Source organism: Tachyglossus aculeatus, chromosome 11, assembly GCF_015852505.1.
Source record: "Tachyglossus aculeatus isolate mTacAcu1 chromosome 11, mTacAcu1.pri, whole genome shotgun sequence".
Taxonomy (NCBI): Eukaryota; Metazoa; Chordata; class Mammalia; order Monotremata; family Tachyglossidae; genus Tachyglossus; species Tachyglossus aculeatus.
In genome coordinates, this window is record NC_052076.1 from 63,567,668 (window position 1) to 63,584,936 (window position 17,269).

General features: G+C 44.6%; 1 protein-coding gene across 2 annotated transcripts in view; it reads left to right on the forward strand.

Annotated features, from left to right (window-relative positions):
- Positions 1 to 10,953, forward strand: part of LOC119935136 (uncharacterized protein F13E9.13, mitochondrial-like) — a 75,161-nt gene extending 64,208 nt beyond the window's left edge. For both annotated transcript variants that reach the window (XM_038754780.1, XM_038754781.1), the window contains exon 7: positions 10,016 to 10,953. In XM_038754780.1, the coding sequence (XP_038610708.1) occupies positions 10,016 to 10,206 (191 nt within the window). In that variant the 3' untranslated portion in view covers positions 10,207 to 10,953. The remainder of the gene's footprint in view (positions 1 to 10,015) is intronic.
- The last annotated feature ends 6,316 nt before the right edge of the window (positions 10,954 to 17,269 follow it).

Here is a 17,269-nt window from a genome sequence, read left to right on the forward strand (position 1 = left end):
ATCAGTATTATCTTTTAGACTGTGAGCCCACTGTTGGGTAGGGACTGTCTGTATATGTTGCCAACTTGTCCTTCCCAAGAGCTTAGTCCAGTGCTCTGCACACAGTAATCGCTCAATAAATACGATTGATTGATTGATTGATCAGTCAATCAGTGATACTTATCGAGTGCTTATGGTGTGCGGAGCACCGTTCTAAGCCCTTGAGACAGTACGGTACAACAGAATTAGCAGACACGTTCCCTGCCCATAATGCGCTTACAGGCTGAGGGGGAGGCGGACGTTACTAGAAATAAATAAGTCATTTATAATACTTTCAATAATTAAATAATTTAAAGACATGCATATAAATGCTTTGAGGCGAATATCAAATGTCCCAAGGTCACAGATCCAAGTGCATAGTTGAAGTAGAAAGGAGAGATGATTCAGAAGGGTGGTGTGGGAAGAAAAAAAATATCTGATTCAGGGTAATTTTAGGGGCTTGTTGATTTAAATCAATCAATCAATCATATTTATTGAGTGCTTACTGTGTGCAGAGCACTGTATTGAGCGCTTGGGAAGTACAAGTTGGCAACATATAGAGACAGTCCCTCCCCAACAGTGGGCTCACAGTCTGAAAGTCCCATTGAAGTCATTAAAGTCCCATTATGTTTCTTTATAATACACCACAGTCAAACACCATGAGGGTAAGTGGAGCTACTGAATATGAAGCCATTTACTGGCAAATCAGGGGGAGATTTTATAACCTGCCTAGTAAGATTCATTTGGTTTCCATTTTCGGTTTTCTTAGGCACTGATCCAGGCAGATTCACCTCTCAAAAAAAACCTGGCTCTTTAGTGAACACAATGCAGAATTTTAGATTCCTATTTCTTTTCCAGGTTTTTAAACTCAGGTGCATTTCATCATCATCATCATCAATCGTATTTATTGAGCGCTTACTGTGTGCAGAGCACTGTACTAAACGCTTGGGAAGTACAAGTTGGCAACATATAGAGACAGTCCCTCCCCAACAGTGGGCTCACAGTCTGAAAGTCCCATTAAAGTCATTAAAGTCCCATTATGTTTCTTTATAATACACCACAGTCAAACACCATGAGGGCAAGAAGAGCTACTGAATATGAAGCCATTTACTGGCAAATCAGGGCGAGATTTTATAATCTGCCTAGTAAGATTCATTTGGTTTCCATTTTCAGTTTTCTTAGGCACTGATCCAGGCAGATTCACCTCTCAAAAAAAACCTGGCTCTTTAGTGAACACACACAGAATTTTAGATTCCTATTTCTTTTCCAGGTTTTTAAACTCAGGTGCATTTCACCCCAACTCAAATCTTTTAAGGCTATCTGCTTTGATAACAAATCTTCCTCTGCCTCTTTTTTCCACCCTGCGCGTAGGACGTATAATTACATGAAAGATCGGAGTGCCCTCTAGTTACAACGTACAGAACTAGGGAAATGCCGGGAAGAGCTTCAGGAAAGGTTCGGATTGGATTTGACACGGAAAAATTGATTTTTTCGCTGTCTTTCGCTTTCGGTGAAAGAGGAGAAGAAACAGGAGGACCTGTGGACTTGGGGATTTTTGAAGTGACCGCAGCTGCTCAGTGCCGCTGCTATTGGAAGGGGGTTTCTGGTTTTAAAATCGGTGCCCGTCTTTCCGATTTCCTGGGGACGGCGTGGGTTGTTTCCAACTGCAGATGGAGGCTGGCCGGCCCGGGGGCCGGGGAGAAAGAGGAGGTGAAAGGGAGAGAGGGCTAAGAAACTTGGAGTTAAAGCTTCATGTACGGAGCTGTCGCTACGCTCCTAAAGTTCCTGTTAGTCACCAAACAGTCCTAAAAGGTGATAATGATATAATTATAATTAGGATATTTGTTGAGTACTTACTATGTGCCAGGTACTGTACTAAGCGCTGGGGTGGATACAAGCAAATTGGGTTGGAGGTCGGTCAGTCGGTCAGTCGTATTTATTGAGCACTTGCTTTGGGCAGAGCACTGTACTGTACTGTAGTGGAAAGAGCCTGGGCTTGGGAGTCAGAGGTCGTGGGTTCGAATCCCAGCTCCGCCACCTGTCAGCTGTGTGACTTTGGGCAAGTCACTTACCTTCTCTGGCCCTCAGTTACCTCATCTGTAGAATGGGGACTAAGACTGTGAGCCCCACGTCTTAGTCCCCTAAACCAGTGGTTAGAACAGCACTTGGCACATAATAAGTGCTTAACAAATACCATTATTATTATTAATGCGGGAGACAGACATTAATAGAAATAAATTACAGTTATGTACGTTAAAAATGAAGGGAACAAATGAGGGCGATGCAGGAGGGAGTGGGAGAGGAAGAAATGAGGGCTTAACCAGGAAATGCCTCTTGGAGGAGTCATACCGTCATCAGCTTGTAACCTCCCCAGCGCTTAGAGCAGTGCTTTGCACATAGTAAGCGCTTAATAAATGCCATTATTATTATTATTATTATTTGGGAGAGAATGATAGAGGTGGTTGGCACGATTCCTGCCCTCAAGAAGCGTCCGGTCTAATGGAAAGGACTCTGCAGGGAGTTGCCTTACTTGTGCTTTCTTTCTCTTTCTGTTCCCCCTGCCAAGTCCCTAGCACAGTGCTGATTATGCATGGGCCGTCCAAAAAAACATTCCGGTTCCTTCAGGCGACGTTGTTGCCTTGGCTTTTCATCCCCTGGGAAAACAGGCACTGCCCTTTCCCCCCAGCACGTTACCAGATAGGAATTCTCGGTTGAAGCAAAGCGAGGCCGCCAACCTTTTCTTTGGCTGGAGAGGAGACCCGTCCGCCGCCGCTCCTTTGCAGAGGAGCTTCTGCTTGCCGTCAGCAGAGCATAAATTCAGAGGCAAGATGTGGCAGAAATATATGCCAGTCCAGCCACCATTATTGTGATTTAAGCTAATGACTAAAGAATTGTAATGAGCCCAGCACTATTGAATAGTTCTGCCACTTTAATAATCTTGCCATAAAAAAACATCTGAGCCAACGTGATAAATGGCGACGAGAATGGCATCTCTGCCTGCGGTGAGGCGGCGGGAGAGTTGGTTGGGAGAGGGGGGAGGTTTCTGCTTGGAAATGGGCAGGAGACTTGGATTCAGGCTGGAGACAGTTACCAAGCCCTGGTATTTTTTCAGAATGGAGGGTCAAATCTAGACTGTAAGTTTTGTACTTCAGTAGCATCATATGCGTAACATGTTTGCGGCTGCGTGTAGACTGTGTGTTAAATAAACTCGCAGGATCAAAGGAGCGTGTTTGCCGGTGGGGTCGGTCGTCTCCCCACGGGGCTGGGCTGAGCGGAGAGAGGTTCAGCCTGTCCCAGTGTCTCAGGCCTAGGTTTTGGATTCCAGATTGGCACTCAGATTCACCCCGGATCAGTTCCCGCTAGAATCAAGGCACATCAGGGTTTCTACAAGCCAAGCAGATACAAAATTTACCGATGCGTTCTTTTCCTGCCAACACACTCCACCCACTTAAACAGGTACACACGTACACCTCCCTCTGCAGCTGGAGGATGCTGTGGGGCGGCCGTGGGCGGGCCTGGACTACAGACCACCTTGGCGGCTGCACCCAAGGCCGCGACAGAACCCCGGCGGCGGGGGGAGTGGACTCTGAACCTGGACTCGGAGGTGGTTTAGTCCATTTCTTTTAGACTGCGAGCCCACTGTTGGGTAGGGACTGTCTCTATATGTTGCCATCTTGTACTTCCCAAGCGCTTAGTATAGTTCTCTGCACACAGTAAGCGCTCAATAAATACGATTGATTGATTGTAAGCTCGTTGTGGGCAGGGAGTGTGCCTGTTTATCGTTCTCTTGTGATGTCCCAAGCACTCTGCGCACAGTAAACGCGATCGCAGGAGTTCTTACCGCCGGGAAATTCTTCCTCTGTCCTCGTGATCTTCATTGTGAAGTGTGTCACTTGGTCCGAGAAAGGTGTCCCCTCACGTCGAGTAGGCCAATCCGGTCATTTACCACCAGAGAGATACTTCGCCGACCCGCTGAAGACGTCTCCCATCTCGACTACTCTGTGGTCCCCGATAGTCGCAACCCAGCATCCTTTAGTACCTCAAAGTTTTCTCACCCCATCAGGAGAACCTCTCTCTATCTGTCTTTTTTTTTGTGGTCCTTGTTAAGTGCTTACTATGTGTCAAGCGCCATTCTAAGCCCTGGGGTAGGTACAGTTTGATTAGGTCGGCCACATGGGACTCACAGTTTAAGTAGAAGGGAGAATGGGTATCCCCATTTTTTACAGCTGAGGAAACTGAGGCACAGAGGAGTGAAGTGACTTGCCCGAGGTCACACGGCAAGCAACTGGCAGAGCCGGGGGGAGAACCCAGATCCTTCTTACTCCCAGGCCTGTGCTCTCTCCACTCGGCCACGCTGCTTTTCCCTTCCATTTTCTCTTGTGCCTCTTTGAGTCTGAGGCAGAGTTCATTCATTGATTCAATCGTATTTATTGAGCGCTTACTGTGTGCAGAGCACTGGACTAAGCGCTTGGGAAGTCCAAGTCGGCAACATACAGAGGCGGTCCCTACCCAACAACGGGCTCACAGTCTAGAAGGGGGAGACGGACAACAAAACAAAGCACGTAGGCAGGTGTCAAAATGGTCAGAACAAATAGACTTAAAGCTCTATGTGCATCATTAACAAAATAGAATAGTAAATATGTACAAGTAAAATAGAGTAATAAATCTGTACAAATATATATACAAGTACTGTGGGGAGGGGAAGAAGGTAGGGCGGAGGGGATGGGGAGGAGGAGTTGTTTCTCTGATTCCTGTGACTGTCCCGCGAGGGCCTTATTTTGCTGTCTTTCTCCTCAGCGCCCAACTACTTTCTGTCTCTAGGATCCTTCTCCGTCCGAGAGAGTTGCCTTAGGACTTGGCTTTTCGACCTCTGCATCTCAATACCTTCTGAACGGTCAACTGACAAGAGCACGGGGTTGGGAGGCGGAGGACGCGGGTTCTAATCCCGGCTCCACCACCTGTCTGCTGTATGACCTTGGGAAAGTCATTTCGCTTCTCTGGGCCTCAGTTACCTCATCTGTCTAATGGGGATTAAGACTGTGAGCCCCATGTGGGACAGGGACTGTGCCCAACCTGATTACCTTGCAACTACCCTAGTGCTGAAAACAGTGCTTGGCACATAGTACATGGCTAACAAATATTATCATCATTATTATTATTACTATTATTATTATTATTCTCTGTGCCTCAGTTGCCTCATCTGTTAAATGGGGATTAAGACTGTGAGCCCCCCTCACGTGAGACCACCTGATCACCTTGTAACCTCCCCAGCGCTTGGAGCAGTGCTTTGCACATAGTGAGCACTTGGCGAATGCCATTATTATTATTATTATTATTATCATTATTATTATTATTATTATTCTCTGTGCCTCAGTTGCCTCATCTGTAGAGTGGGGATTGAGACTGTGGGCCCCCTGTGGGACAACCTGATCGCCTTGTGACCTCCCCAGCGCTTGGAGCAGTGCTTTGCACATAGTGAGCACTTGGCGAATGCCATTATTATTATTATTATTATTATTATTATTATTATTATTATTATTCTCTGTGCCTCAGTTACCTCATCTGTAAAATGGGGATTAAGACTGTGAGCCCCCTTTGGGACAACCTGATCACCTTATAACCTCCCCAGCGCTTAGAACAGTGCTTTGCACGTAGTTAGCACTTAACAAATGCCATTATTATTATTATTATTATTATTATTCTCTGTGCCTCAGTTACCTCATCTGTAAAATGAGGATGAAGACTGTGAGCCCCCTTTGGGACAACCTGATCACCTTGTAACCTCCCCAGTGCTTAGAACAGTGCTTTGCACATAGTAGGCGCTTAACAAATGCCATTATTATTATTATTATTATTATTATCATTCAACCCAAACTGGGGGCCCGATAACTTTGGACTGCTAGCTTAAATTATCTGGTATTCCTGAGACATAAATAATGATATACCTCCTATCTTGATTGGCATCAGCGATCATTCATAGATTTAAGTAGTGTTTGATTCACATTATTATTACTAAAGACATTCGTTAAGTCTGTAGGGCAAAAACATAGTAATTGTGGTATTTGTTTAACATTTACTCTGAGCCAAGCATTATACTAAGAATTAAGATAATCTGGTCGGACACAGTCCTTGTCCCACACGGGGCTCACAGGCTAGGAAAGATGCACTGCAAAATGGGGAGAGAACTCACACACCCTGGGAAAGAAATATTAAAAAATATTTATATTAATGTCTGTGTCCCCCTCTAGACCATAAGCTCGTTTTTTGGGTGTTTTTTAAAAATGGTATAATTAAGTGCTTACTTTGTGCCAGGCACTGTACTACGCGCTGGGGTAGAGAGAAGCTAATCAGGTTGGACACTGCCCATGTCTCCTATGGGGCTCACAGATAAGGTAACCGAGGTACAGAGAAGTGAAATGAAATATATAAAAAATATTTATATTAATGTCTGCCTCCCCCTCTAGACCATAAACTCGTTTTTTGGGTGTTTTTAAAAAATGATATAATTAAGCACTTTGTGCCAGGCACTGTACTGAGCGCTGGGGTAGAGAGAAGCTAGTCAGGTTGGACACTGTCCATGTCTCCTATGGGGCTCACAGATAAGGTAACCGAGGTACAGAGAAGTGAAATGAAATGAAATATAAAAAATATTTATATTAATGTCTGTCTCCCCTTCTAGACCATAAACTCGTTTTTTGGGTGTTTTTTAAAAAATGGTATAATTAAGCACTTTGTGCCAGGCACTATACTAAGCACTGGGGTAGAGAGAAGCTAATCAGGTTGGACACTGTCCATGTCTCCTATGGGGCTCACAGATAAGGTAACCGAGGTACGGAGAAGTGAAATGAAATGAAATATAAAAAATATTTATATTAATGTCTGTCTCCCCCTCTAGACCATAAGCTCATCTTTGGGGTGTTTTTAAAAAATGGTATAATTAAGCACTTACTTTGTGCCAGGCACTGTACTAAGTGCTGGGGTAGAGAGAAGCTAATCAGGTTGGACACTGTCCATGTCTCCTATGGGGCTCACAGATAAGGTAACCGAGGTACAGAGAAGTGAAATGAAATGAAATATAAAAAATATCTATATTAATGTCTGTCTCCCCCTCTAGACCATAAGCTCGTTTTTTGGGAGTTTTTAAAAAACGGTATAATTAATCACTTGCTTCGTGCCAGGCACTGTACTAAGCACTGGGGTAGAGAGAAGCTAATCAGGTTGGACACTGTCCATGTCTCCTATGGGGCTCACAGATAAGGTAACCGAGGTACGGAGAAGTGAAATGAAATGAAATATAAAAATATTTATATTAATGTCTGTCTCCCCCTCTAGACCATAAGCTCGTCTTTTGGGTGTTTTTAAAAAATGGTATAATTAAGCACTTACTTTGTGCCAGGCACTGTACTGAGCGCTGGGGTAGAGAGAAGCTAATCAGGTTGGACACTGCCCATGTCTCCTATGGGGCTCACAGATAAGGTAACCGAGGCACAGAGAAGTGAAATGAAATGAAATATAAAAAATATTTATGTTAATGTCTGTCTCCCCCTCTAGACCATAAACTCGTTTTTGGGGTGTTTTTAAAAAATGGTATAATTAAGCACTTACTTTGTGCCAGGCACTGTACTAAGCGCTGGGGTAGAGAGAAGCTAATCAGGTTGGACACTGCCCATGTCTCCTATGGGGCTCACAGATAAGGTAACCGAGGTACGGAGAAGTGAAATGAAATGAAATATAAAAAATATTTATATTAATGTCTGTCTCCCCCTCTAGACCATAAGCTCGTTTTTGGGGTGTTTTTAAAAAACGGTATAATTAAGCACTTACTTTGTGCCAGGCACTGTACTAAGCGCTGGGGTAGAGAGAAGCTAATCAGGTTGGACACTGTCCATGTCTCCTATGGGGTTCACAGATAAGGTAACCGAGGTACAGAGAAGTGAAATGAAATGAAATATAAAAAATATTTATATTAATGTCTATCTCCCCCTCTAGACCATAAGCTCATTTTTTGGGTGTTTTTAAAAAATGGTATAATTAAGCACTTACTTTGTGCCAGGCACTGTACTGAGCGCTGGGGTAGAGAGAAGCTAATCAGGTTGGACACTGTCCATGTCTCCTATGGGGCTAACAGATAAGGTAACTGAGGCACAGAGAAGTGAAATGATTTGCCCAAGGTCACACAGAAGACGGGTGGCAGAGCCGGGATTAGAACCCAGGTCCTTCTGACTCCGAGGCCCGTGCTATATCCACCAGGCTAGGCTGCTTCTTGTTGTGGACAGGGACTGCCTCTACCAACTCTGCTGTATTGTACTATCCGAAGCGCTTAGTACAGTGCCCCCCACACAGTAAACACTCAACTAATACCATCGATGACTAAACAGCTGTGCAAATTCAAGGAAACACAACCGTTCAATAACAAGGAAGCAGTATATTACCGCGGGGAGAGAATAGTTCTCGAGTCCCTCACTGATGCTGGCGGGTTCATTCTCGGTGGAAGTGGTGTTCCCGACCTTCTGCCATCGGGATAATAAATAATTAGGGTATTTGTTAAGTGCTTTCTATGTGCCAAACAATACTCTAAGCGCTGGGGTAGATACAAGGAATCAGGTGGGGCTCACAGTCTTAATCCCCATTTTACAGATGAGGTCACGGAGGCCTGGAGAAGTTAAGTGGCTTGCCCAAGGTCAATCAATCAGTCGTATTTATTGAACGCTTACTGTGTGCAGAGCACTGTGCACACAGCAGACAAGTGGCAGAGCCAGGATTAGAACCCACGACCTCTGACTCCCAAGCCCGGACTCTTTCCACTAGGCCACGTTGCTTCTTTACTGTGTGTAGTTCAGTTTTCTGCACACAGCAAGTGTGCCGTAAATACGATTGATTGATTGATTGAACTCATTGATGAGACGAAAGCATAAAGTAGATGTCCAAGGGAATTTCTCTAATTATAACCGAGAGGCAGAGGGGATTGTCCATTTTCATAAGTGAGAAGATGTGAGGAGCGTGCTGAGCTGGAATCACCGTCATAATAATAATCGTGCTATTTGTTAAGCGCTTACTCTCAAGCAGTGTACTAGGCGCTGTGGCAAGTGCAAGATGATCAGATCCCACACGGGGCTCACAATCTAAGCAGGAGGGAGAGCGGTTATTGAATCCCCACTTTATGGCCAATGAGGTAACTGAGGCACAGAGAAATTAAGTGATTTGCTCAAGGTCACAGAGCAGACAAGTGGCAGAAGTGGGATTAGAACTCAGGTCCCCTGTCATCATCATCATCATCAATCGTATTTATTGAGCGCTTACTATGTGCAGAGCACTGTACTAAGCGCTTGGGAAGTACAAATTGGCAACATATAGAGACAGTCCCTACCCAATAGTGGGCTCACAGTCTAAAAGGGGGAGGCAGAGAACAAAACCAAACATACTAACAAAATAAAATAAAAAATTTTATTTTCCTGTCTCCCAGGCCTTTGCTCTTTCCAGTAGGCCACGGCCTCTTCCGTTATGGGGAAGGTGGAGAAACATTCAGTAGAGGCCCAAAATGTCGTCAATAGTAATAATAATTGGGATATTTAAGCGCTTACTTTGTGTCAGGCACTGTATTGAGCGCTGGGGTAGATACAGTGTTATTGGGTTGGACACCGTTCCTGTCCCACATGGAGATTAAGAGCGTGAGCCCCATTTTACAGATGAGGCAACTGAGGCACAGAGAAGTGACATCAACAGTGGGGTCAGGCAGACCAGGAGAAGATGCACGGAGGAAATGGGTTTTTTAAAAGAGCCATCTACCCCTGTCATTCCCAAATCGTATTTCAGAACTGGCAACCTCAAACCTGATCTCCATCACCCAGGCGTAGAGCCCCAAATTAATAATAATAATAATAATAATGTATTTAAGTACTTACTGCGTGCCAGGCACAGTGCTGGGGCACTGTACTGAGCGCTGAATTCCATGGATAGTTTGGATACCCAACTAATCGGATGTTTTATTCCCCTGTAGAAGTTGGACAGGCCGTGAATATTCCGCTGCTGATTGGATCCGGTGTCACCCTGGAGAATGTGAAGAGCTATTTGAATGCAAATGCCTTGATAATTGGTTCATATTTCAAGGAAGGGGGTTATTGGGCCAATCAGATTGATCCCACCAGGGTAAAGACATTTATGGATCATGTGGGTAAACTGAGAGATTAAAATATAGCTGTGTGTGTGTGCGTGTGTGTGATCACAAGTATCTGTGGGCCTCCACAATTCAGTTTTCCCTGTCCCATTGTGAGTTTCGAAAACCATTCAGAGCTACAGCTTCTGTCTAGAACCGTGGGATTTTGTTGCAACCCCTTAATTAGCCCTGCATGAAAATACTTTTTTCCCCCACTTTCCCTGTGGTATTTGTTAAGCGCTCACTATGTGCCAGGGACTTCAAGAAAAAAAAGTATATTCGTCTGAAACAATCACACACAACACAGTCCAAGCGGGAAAGCTCTAAAGCGTTTAAGCCCTGTGTCCAGAATGCTGTGTGCTTGCTGCCTATTGTTGGGTAGGGACCGTCTCTATGTGTTGCCGCTTTGTACTTTCCAAGCGCTTAGTACAGTGCTCTGCCCACAGTAAGTGCTCAATAAATACAATTGAATGAATGAATGAATGAAGCTTTCTGGATGTATTTAAGTTCCCTGGCCTCGTATCGACCTAACCTGCCTCACGTCTCAAAGTCGCAGGAGCGAATGGGATCGAATTGTTTTCTCTGGTCAACCCATTCGTATTTTGCCCAACTGGAACAGGAAACGAACATTTTGGGAAGGAATTAACCATTACACGTGGATTGGATTTTGTCTGTTTCTCGGTTCTCTCTGCCCCTCCTAGTCCTCCGATACTAGCTTCAAGCCATTGTGTTCTTTGTGAGGAGAAATTTTCCACTCAAAAGCCTCCGGGTTCCCCTCATATCACAACTTTAGATTCCTTTCTATCTCTGTACGGAGAAACAGTGGGATGGGGTGGCGGTGGGGGGGAATGTTTTGGGTTAAGCTTTTGGAATAAACTTTTCTAGACTGTGAGCCCGTTGTTGGGTAGCAACTGTCTCTATATGTTGCTGACTTGTACTTCCCAAGCGCTTAGTACAGTGCTCTGCACACAGTAAGCGCTTTGCACATAGTAAGTGCTTAATAAATGCCATCATTATTAATAAATACGGTTGAATGAATGAATGAATAGTTGGGAAGCCCTTTCCAGAGTATTCCTGGGTTTGACCGGCTTAGTTCTCAGGAATAGAATTTCTTCCCTCCCATCTCAGAAAAATAATGAGCTTTCCTTTTCTAATCAGCACAGAGACTCGTCCATCATAGCAAATATGATCAGGTCCTATAAGAAAGCGTTTGGCTCTGATGGATATGGTCAATGAAAAGCTGTTTTTCGATAAGCATGACCCAAAATAGCACTGCAGATAAATGAACAGGATAAAATATCACAGGTTCAACAAGTACTATAAAATCTGCAGACTGCTTAGGGAGCGTATTTGTCCTGGTCGTCATTAAGAGTGATCGGCTGCGAGATAAAGAGGAGAGAGAATATCATAAATGGGGTCCTATTTGTGACTCTCCTATCACAGTGCAATTGGGCGGTGGGGCTTTGGGATCCACGCGAAAGAAATACGAGGAAACGAAGTGTTGGGAAGACTTCACTGGGCTCTTTGGCTGATTAGTGTACTGACGTAGGGTGATCGGAAGTACTTTGTTCCCAGATGTGGAAAAACTCAATAAAAAAAAATCAGAAGCGAAAGAGCATATCCGCGGTCACGAACGAGCGTGACTTCTATGTTCCGAGAGGCTTTCGGCCTTGGACCCTGGACTCTGTGAATCCCGAAAGATAAGAAAGTCTCGATTCCCTGAGACTCTCAGGTCTGAAGATCGAGCTGATGTCTCCCCCTGCCCTCTCTGGTCCTGACTGGTTGATGTTAATGAATTCCTGAGCCCCCAGTTCTGCCCACTCCAGGTGTTGGCACTGGACATGCTCCAATCAATCAATCAATCAATCGTATTTATGCTCCAGGGTCCCAAAGAAGTGCCCCATGACTGCCATTCATCACCTCCCCAAGTGCCCCCGGGAGACTTGTGTATTTGAACCAGGCCGTCATTTCAAACCCAAATGTTTGTGCGTGGGAGTCATCGTGGGAGACAGACTTGACTGGAAATAATTGGTGTCTTCTATTTCCCCCTGCTGGGTTTCTTTCTCTTCCTCTAAGGTCATTGTGGAGTGTTGCTTTTGGGTGGGAAAAAAAAATCATTAGGTTCGTGGTTTATTCAGTCCTCTTATTCACCCCTTTCCTGGGAACCACTAACAATAGACGGAAAGGAATAATCCATCCGTGAGTACATTTTTCACGTTTGAAGAGAGCTCAGAGCCCTGTGATGGGTTTGAAAGTTTAAGCCGCCCATCTGCCGCTTCAGGAGGGGTCTGATAGAATAATAAGGGCCAGTGCTACCAGAGCCGGGAGGGGGAGAAAGCCCACAGAGAAAGAAACCTTAGGGGGTAATTCCAGTGCTATAATTTCCAAAGGTGCATCTATACCTTTCCCTCTCGCACGTGGGAGCTGGGGACTGGTGGGGTTGTGTATTTTAAACTCTGCTGCGGCATCCTTGTCACCCCCGTGCCCCCCAATCACTACCATTTGAGAAGTGCCCAAGAGGAGAGGGAAGGTGATGTAATAACTGCGTCTGCGTAACAAAAACCTTACCATCAGGGCCATCTCTAATTGGATTCCCCAGATAACAGGCTGGTGAGTTGTATTCCCCGCTTCTCCTGGAGGTATATAGGGCCCTAGAATAGCTCATCAGTTCATCAATCACCTCTAGGACATCATCAGACTGGGGAGAAATCTCATCTGGCCTGTTTTTCCTACCTTTTCTGAAACAAGAATAACACGGCAAAGAAAGTTTACAACTAAACCGTGTTTGTGCGTAACCCTCATCACTCCATCAGGATCCAATTTCATAATTGTAAACTGGCAGGTCCTTATGGGCATGGGTTGTGTTTACCAATCCCATTGTATTTTTCCAAGCACTTAGTATAGCAACACTGCACCCAATAAGGGCTCAATAAATACCATCGATTGATTGAATAGCCATAGTCTTGGAGAAGACAAATTCAATCCAGAGTGAGGTGTAAAAATACAGGTGGGTGTCTCTTTTGAGGCTGCTTGTCTTTGAAATTTGTCATTGAGCCGTAGATTATTGAAATGTGAAAATATCCCTCCTCTAAAAAGCTCATTTATTGTCTTTAAATACTTTCCACCGAATTCCTTTGAGGCCCTTGCTTTGCCACATAGATACATCTGTAACTCAGTATTTCAGTGACATCTGAAATTCCAGATAGAATGTTTGGAATTTACAGGTGGAAAGGTTTTTGCCAGAGCATGGGGAGAGTTTTATAAAAAGTACAAATTTTTCCCCCAGTCTGATTTTTTTTTCCCACCCCCCGGTATTCAAAAGCATGTAGTTCTGACCCTATTTGAATTTTAGAGGCTATTCTTGTTTTCGTGTCACAAATCTTTAGGTAGAACTATAAATGCCACTAATTTCTAAACAAATTGCTGAGAGAATTATAAAGACTTCTGAGAGAAGCCACTTTGTTACAATGCAGAAGTATTACCTTCTGAGCATTTTGAAGCAAAGGATTTTTAAGCAGCCATTTTGAAAACTGACAAATAAATTGATAATGACTCCAGTGAATAGGGTTGCTTTTTAAAAGCCTTCATTACAGATGCTAAAAGTCACGTTACTGCAAAGGTGAAAAAGTAATGTGTTTTTAGTGGTGGGGGAAAATAAAGTCAAGAGTATTTAGAAACGTGACGTTGAACCAATGTAGGAATTGAAACCTATTCCCGGTCTATTACAGGGCTTTTTGCGCCTGTCTGTTACTTCACTGAGACTAGAACAGAAGGCTTCTCTGTTTAATTTGGATCCACTTACCATCCTTTGTAATCTTAATAAGATGATTTGACCCTCCCTTTGAGGTATGTGTTTTACCCGGGTCTCTCAGTCAGTCAGTGGTATTTATTGAGCACTTACTATGTGCACTGTACTAAGCACTTGGGAGAGTACAGCACAACAAAATTAGCAGACGTTCCTTGCCCACAAGAAGCTGAGGTGGAGGGGAAGGGGTGGGTCTCGGCTGAGTAGGTCTTTGCTTGGCCTTACTTTCATATTTATTACTCTATTTATTTATTTTACTTGTACATATCTATTCTATTTATTTTATTTTGTTAGTATGTTTGGTTTCGTTCTCTGTCTCCCCCTTCTAGACTGTGAGTCCACTGGTGGGTAGGGACTGTCTCTATATGTTGCCAACTTGGACTTCCCAAGCGCTTAGTCCAGTGCTCTGCACACAGTAAGCACTCAATAATTATGATTGATTGATTGATTGATTAGGTGGGCAGGGAACGTATCTACCATTTCTTATATTGGACTCTTCCAAGCGCTCAGTACAGTGCTCTGCTCACGGTAAGCGCTCACTAAATACCACTGACTGATTGATAGCCCGTTAAATGAGACCAAGGTCCACTGTACCCCTTCAATCAGTCAATCAATGGTATTTGTTGAGCGCTTACTGTGTGCAGAGCGCTGTACTTAGCGCTTGGGAGAAGACAACGGAACAGATGCATTCCCTGTCCATAGCGGGATTCTTATAGTTCTGAGTACAGCCTGGGAGGGGTCTGTCTGAGCCCCTTTTATTTTTTAAAGCATTATTCTATAAGGCTGGTTATTCTATAAAGGGGTAGAGCAGAACGAGATGAGTCCATAACGTGTTGTCTGTTTCTATTTTCCAAACCCGAGCGGTGCGTTGGCAACGTAAACCGAAAAGATAGACCAGGTTAAAAAGGCCTTCTGCAGCTCTCTGCCCGTAACCACTGGCGTTGATATTTATTTATTTTACTTGTACATATCTATTCTGTTTATTTTATTTTGTTAGTATGTTTGGTTTTGTCTCCCCCTTTTAGACCGTGAGCCCACTGTTGGGTAGGGACTGTCTCTATATGTTGCCAAGTTGTACTTCCAAAGTGCTTAGTACAGTGCTCTGCACACAGTAAGCGCTCAATTAATACGATTGATGATGATGATGTTGACTGATAGGTCTCAGACATGCAGGAAACACCGCTTGGGAAAAGGCTTCATTTTTTAAGTTTGAAATCGGTCACTGAAAAGTAAAGCCTTAAAAAAAAAAATCTAGCGAACTCTAAAATGCACTTGACAGTCTCTTTAAAATGCTTTCACTCTGCAAAGCCAGAATATCTTGGTTGTTTCTCTGTGTGTGTGTGTGTCTCTTTTTTAATCCCGCTATCATGAGCAGCAGGTAGCAAAATGTTGATCTTTAATGTGTTAGTAAAACAGCATTCCATTTGAATATTGGCTCTTTCTGCCATCTGTACCCGTTGACACTTTTTCATACGAACTTCTTCTATTTCTTGTACAACATACTTTTGGGTGTCCCTGTTGATTTATGCTACAGTTTCTTGGGTATTAGTGTTAAAAGTTACTTTTATTCCTCCCTTGATTTTTCTACCGCTCGACAGGATCGGAAGCGGCGTACGGTTTCCGGGCCCAATTTCTCCCCTCCTTTCTTCTCGCGGATGACTGAAATTTGGGGGTTTTCGGCATTTCCGTCTGAGGGGCCAGTGGGTGCGCTCCTAAGCGCTTAGTACAGTAAGCGCTCAGTAGAGAAGATTGAAATGAATGAATGCGACTGAGAGGATACCTGGGAAAACGAAGCCCTGATTAAAGGGTAATTGCTATATTAGGTGGTTACTATGTGCCAACCCCCTGCTGAGTGCAGGGGTAGATACAAGATAATCAGGTCGAACACAATTCATTCATTCATTCAATCGTATTTATTGAGTGCTTACTGTGTGCAGAGCACTGTACTAAGCGCTTGGGAAGTACAAGTTGTCAACATATAGAGACGGTCCCTACCCAACAGTGGGCTCACAGTCTAGGGGAAGCAGCCTGGCTCACTGGAAAGAGCCCGGGCTTTGGAGTCAGAGGTCGTGGGTTCAAATCCCGGCTCCACCAACTGTCAGCTGCGTGACCTTGGGCAAGTCACTTAACTTCTCTGGGCCTCAGTGACCTCATCTGTAAAATGGGGATTGACTGTGAGCTCTCTGTGGCACAACATGATCACCCTGTAACCTCCCCAGTGCTTAGAACAGTGCTTTGCACATCAATAAATGCCATCATTATTATTAGAAGATGATGATCATCATCATCAATCATATTTATTGAGCACTTACTGTGTGCAGAGCACTGTACTAAGCGCTTGGGAAGTACAAGTTGGCAACATATAGAGACAGTCCCTACCCAGCAGTGGGCTCACAGTCTAAAAGATCACGATGGTATTTGTTAATCAATCAATCAATTGTATTTACTGAGCGCTTACTGTGTGCAGAGCACTGTACTAAGCGCTTGGGAAGTACAAGTTGGCAACATAGAGAGACAGTCCCTACCCAACAGTGGGTTCACAGTCCACTTAAGCGCTTACTGTTCTAAACGCTGGGGGTGGGGGGATGCAAGGTCATCAGGTTGTCCCACCTGGGTCTCCCCGTCTTCATCCCCATTTGACAGATGAGGGAACTGAGGCTCAGAGATGTGAAGTGACTTGTCCAAGGACACCCAGTAGACAAGTGGCGGAGCCGGGATTACAACACAATCCCCGTCCCATCTGTGGCCCACGGTCTAAGAAGGAGGGAGAACGGGTATTAAGTCCCCATTTTGCAGAATGAGGAAACTGAGTCCCGGAGAAGTTAGGTGATGTGTCCAAGGACATTCAGCGGCCAAGTGGCGGAGTCGGGATTAGAACACAGGTCCTCTGACTCCAAGGCCTGTGCTTTTTCCATTAGGTCGAGCCGCTGGCCTAGTGGTTAGGGCAGAGGCTTGGGAGTCAGAAGGACCTGGGGTCTCATGCCAGCTCTGGCACTTGTCTGCCGTGTGACCTTGGACACATCACCTAACTTCTCCGGGACTCAGTTTCCTCATTCTGCAAAATGGGGACTTAATACCCGTTCACTCACTCACTTCATTCATCTGGGTCTCAGTTCCCTCATCTGTAAAATGGGGACTATGAGCCCCATGTGGGACATGGACTTTGTCCAACCCGATTACCTTGTATGCCCCCCAGCACTTAGAACAGTCCTTGGCACATAGTTGGCACTTAATGAATACCATCATTGTTATTATTCTTCTTAGTTAGGACTTTAAAGAGCAAAACTGCGCAT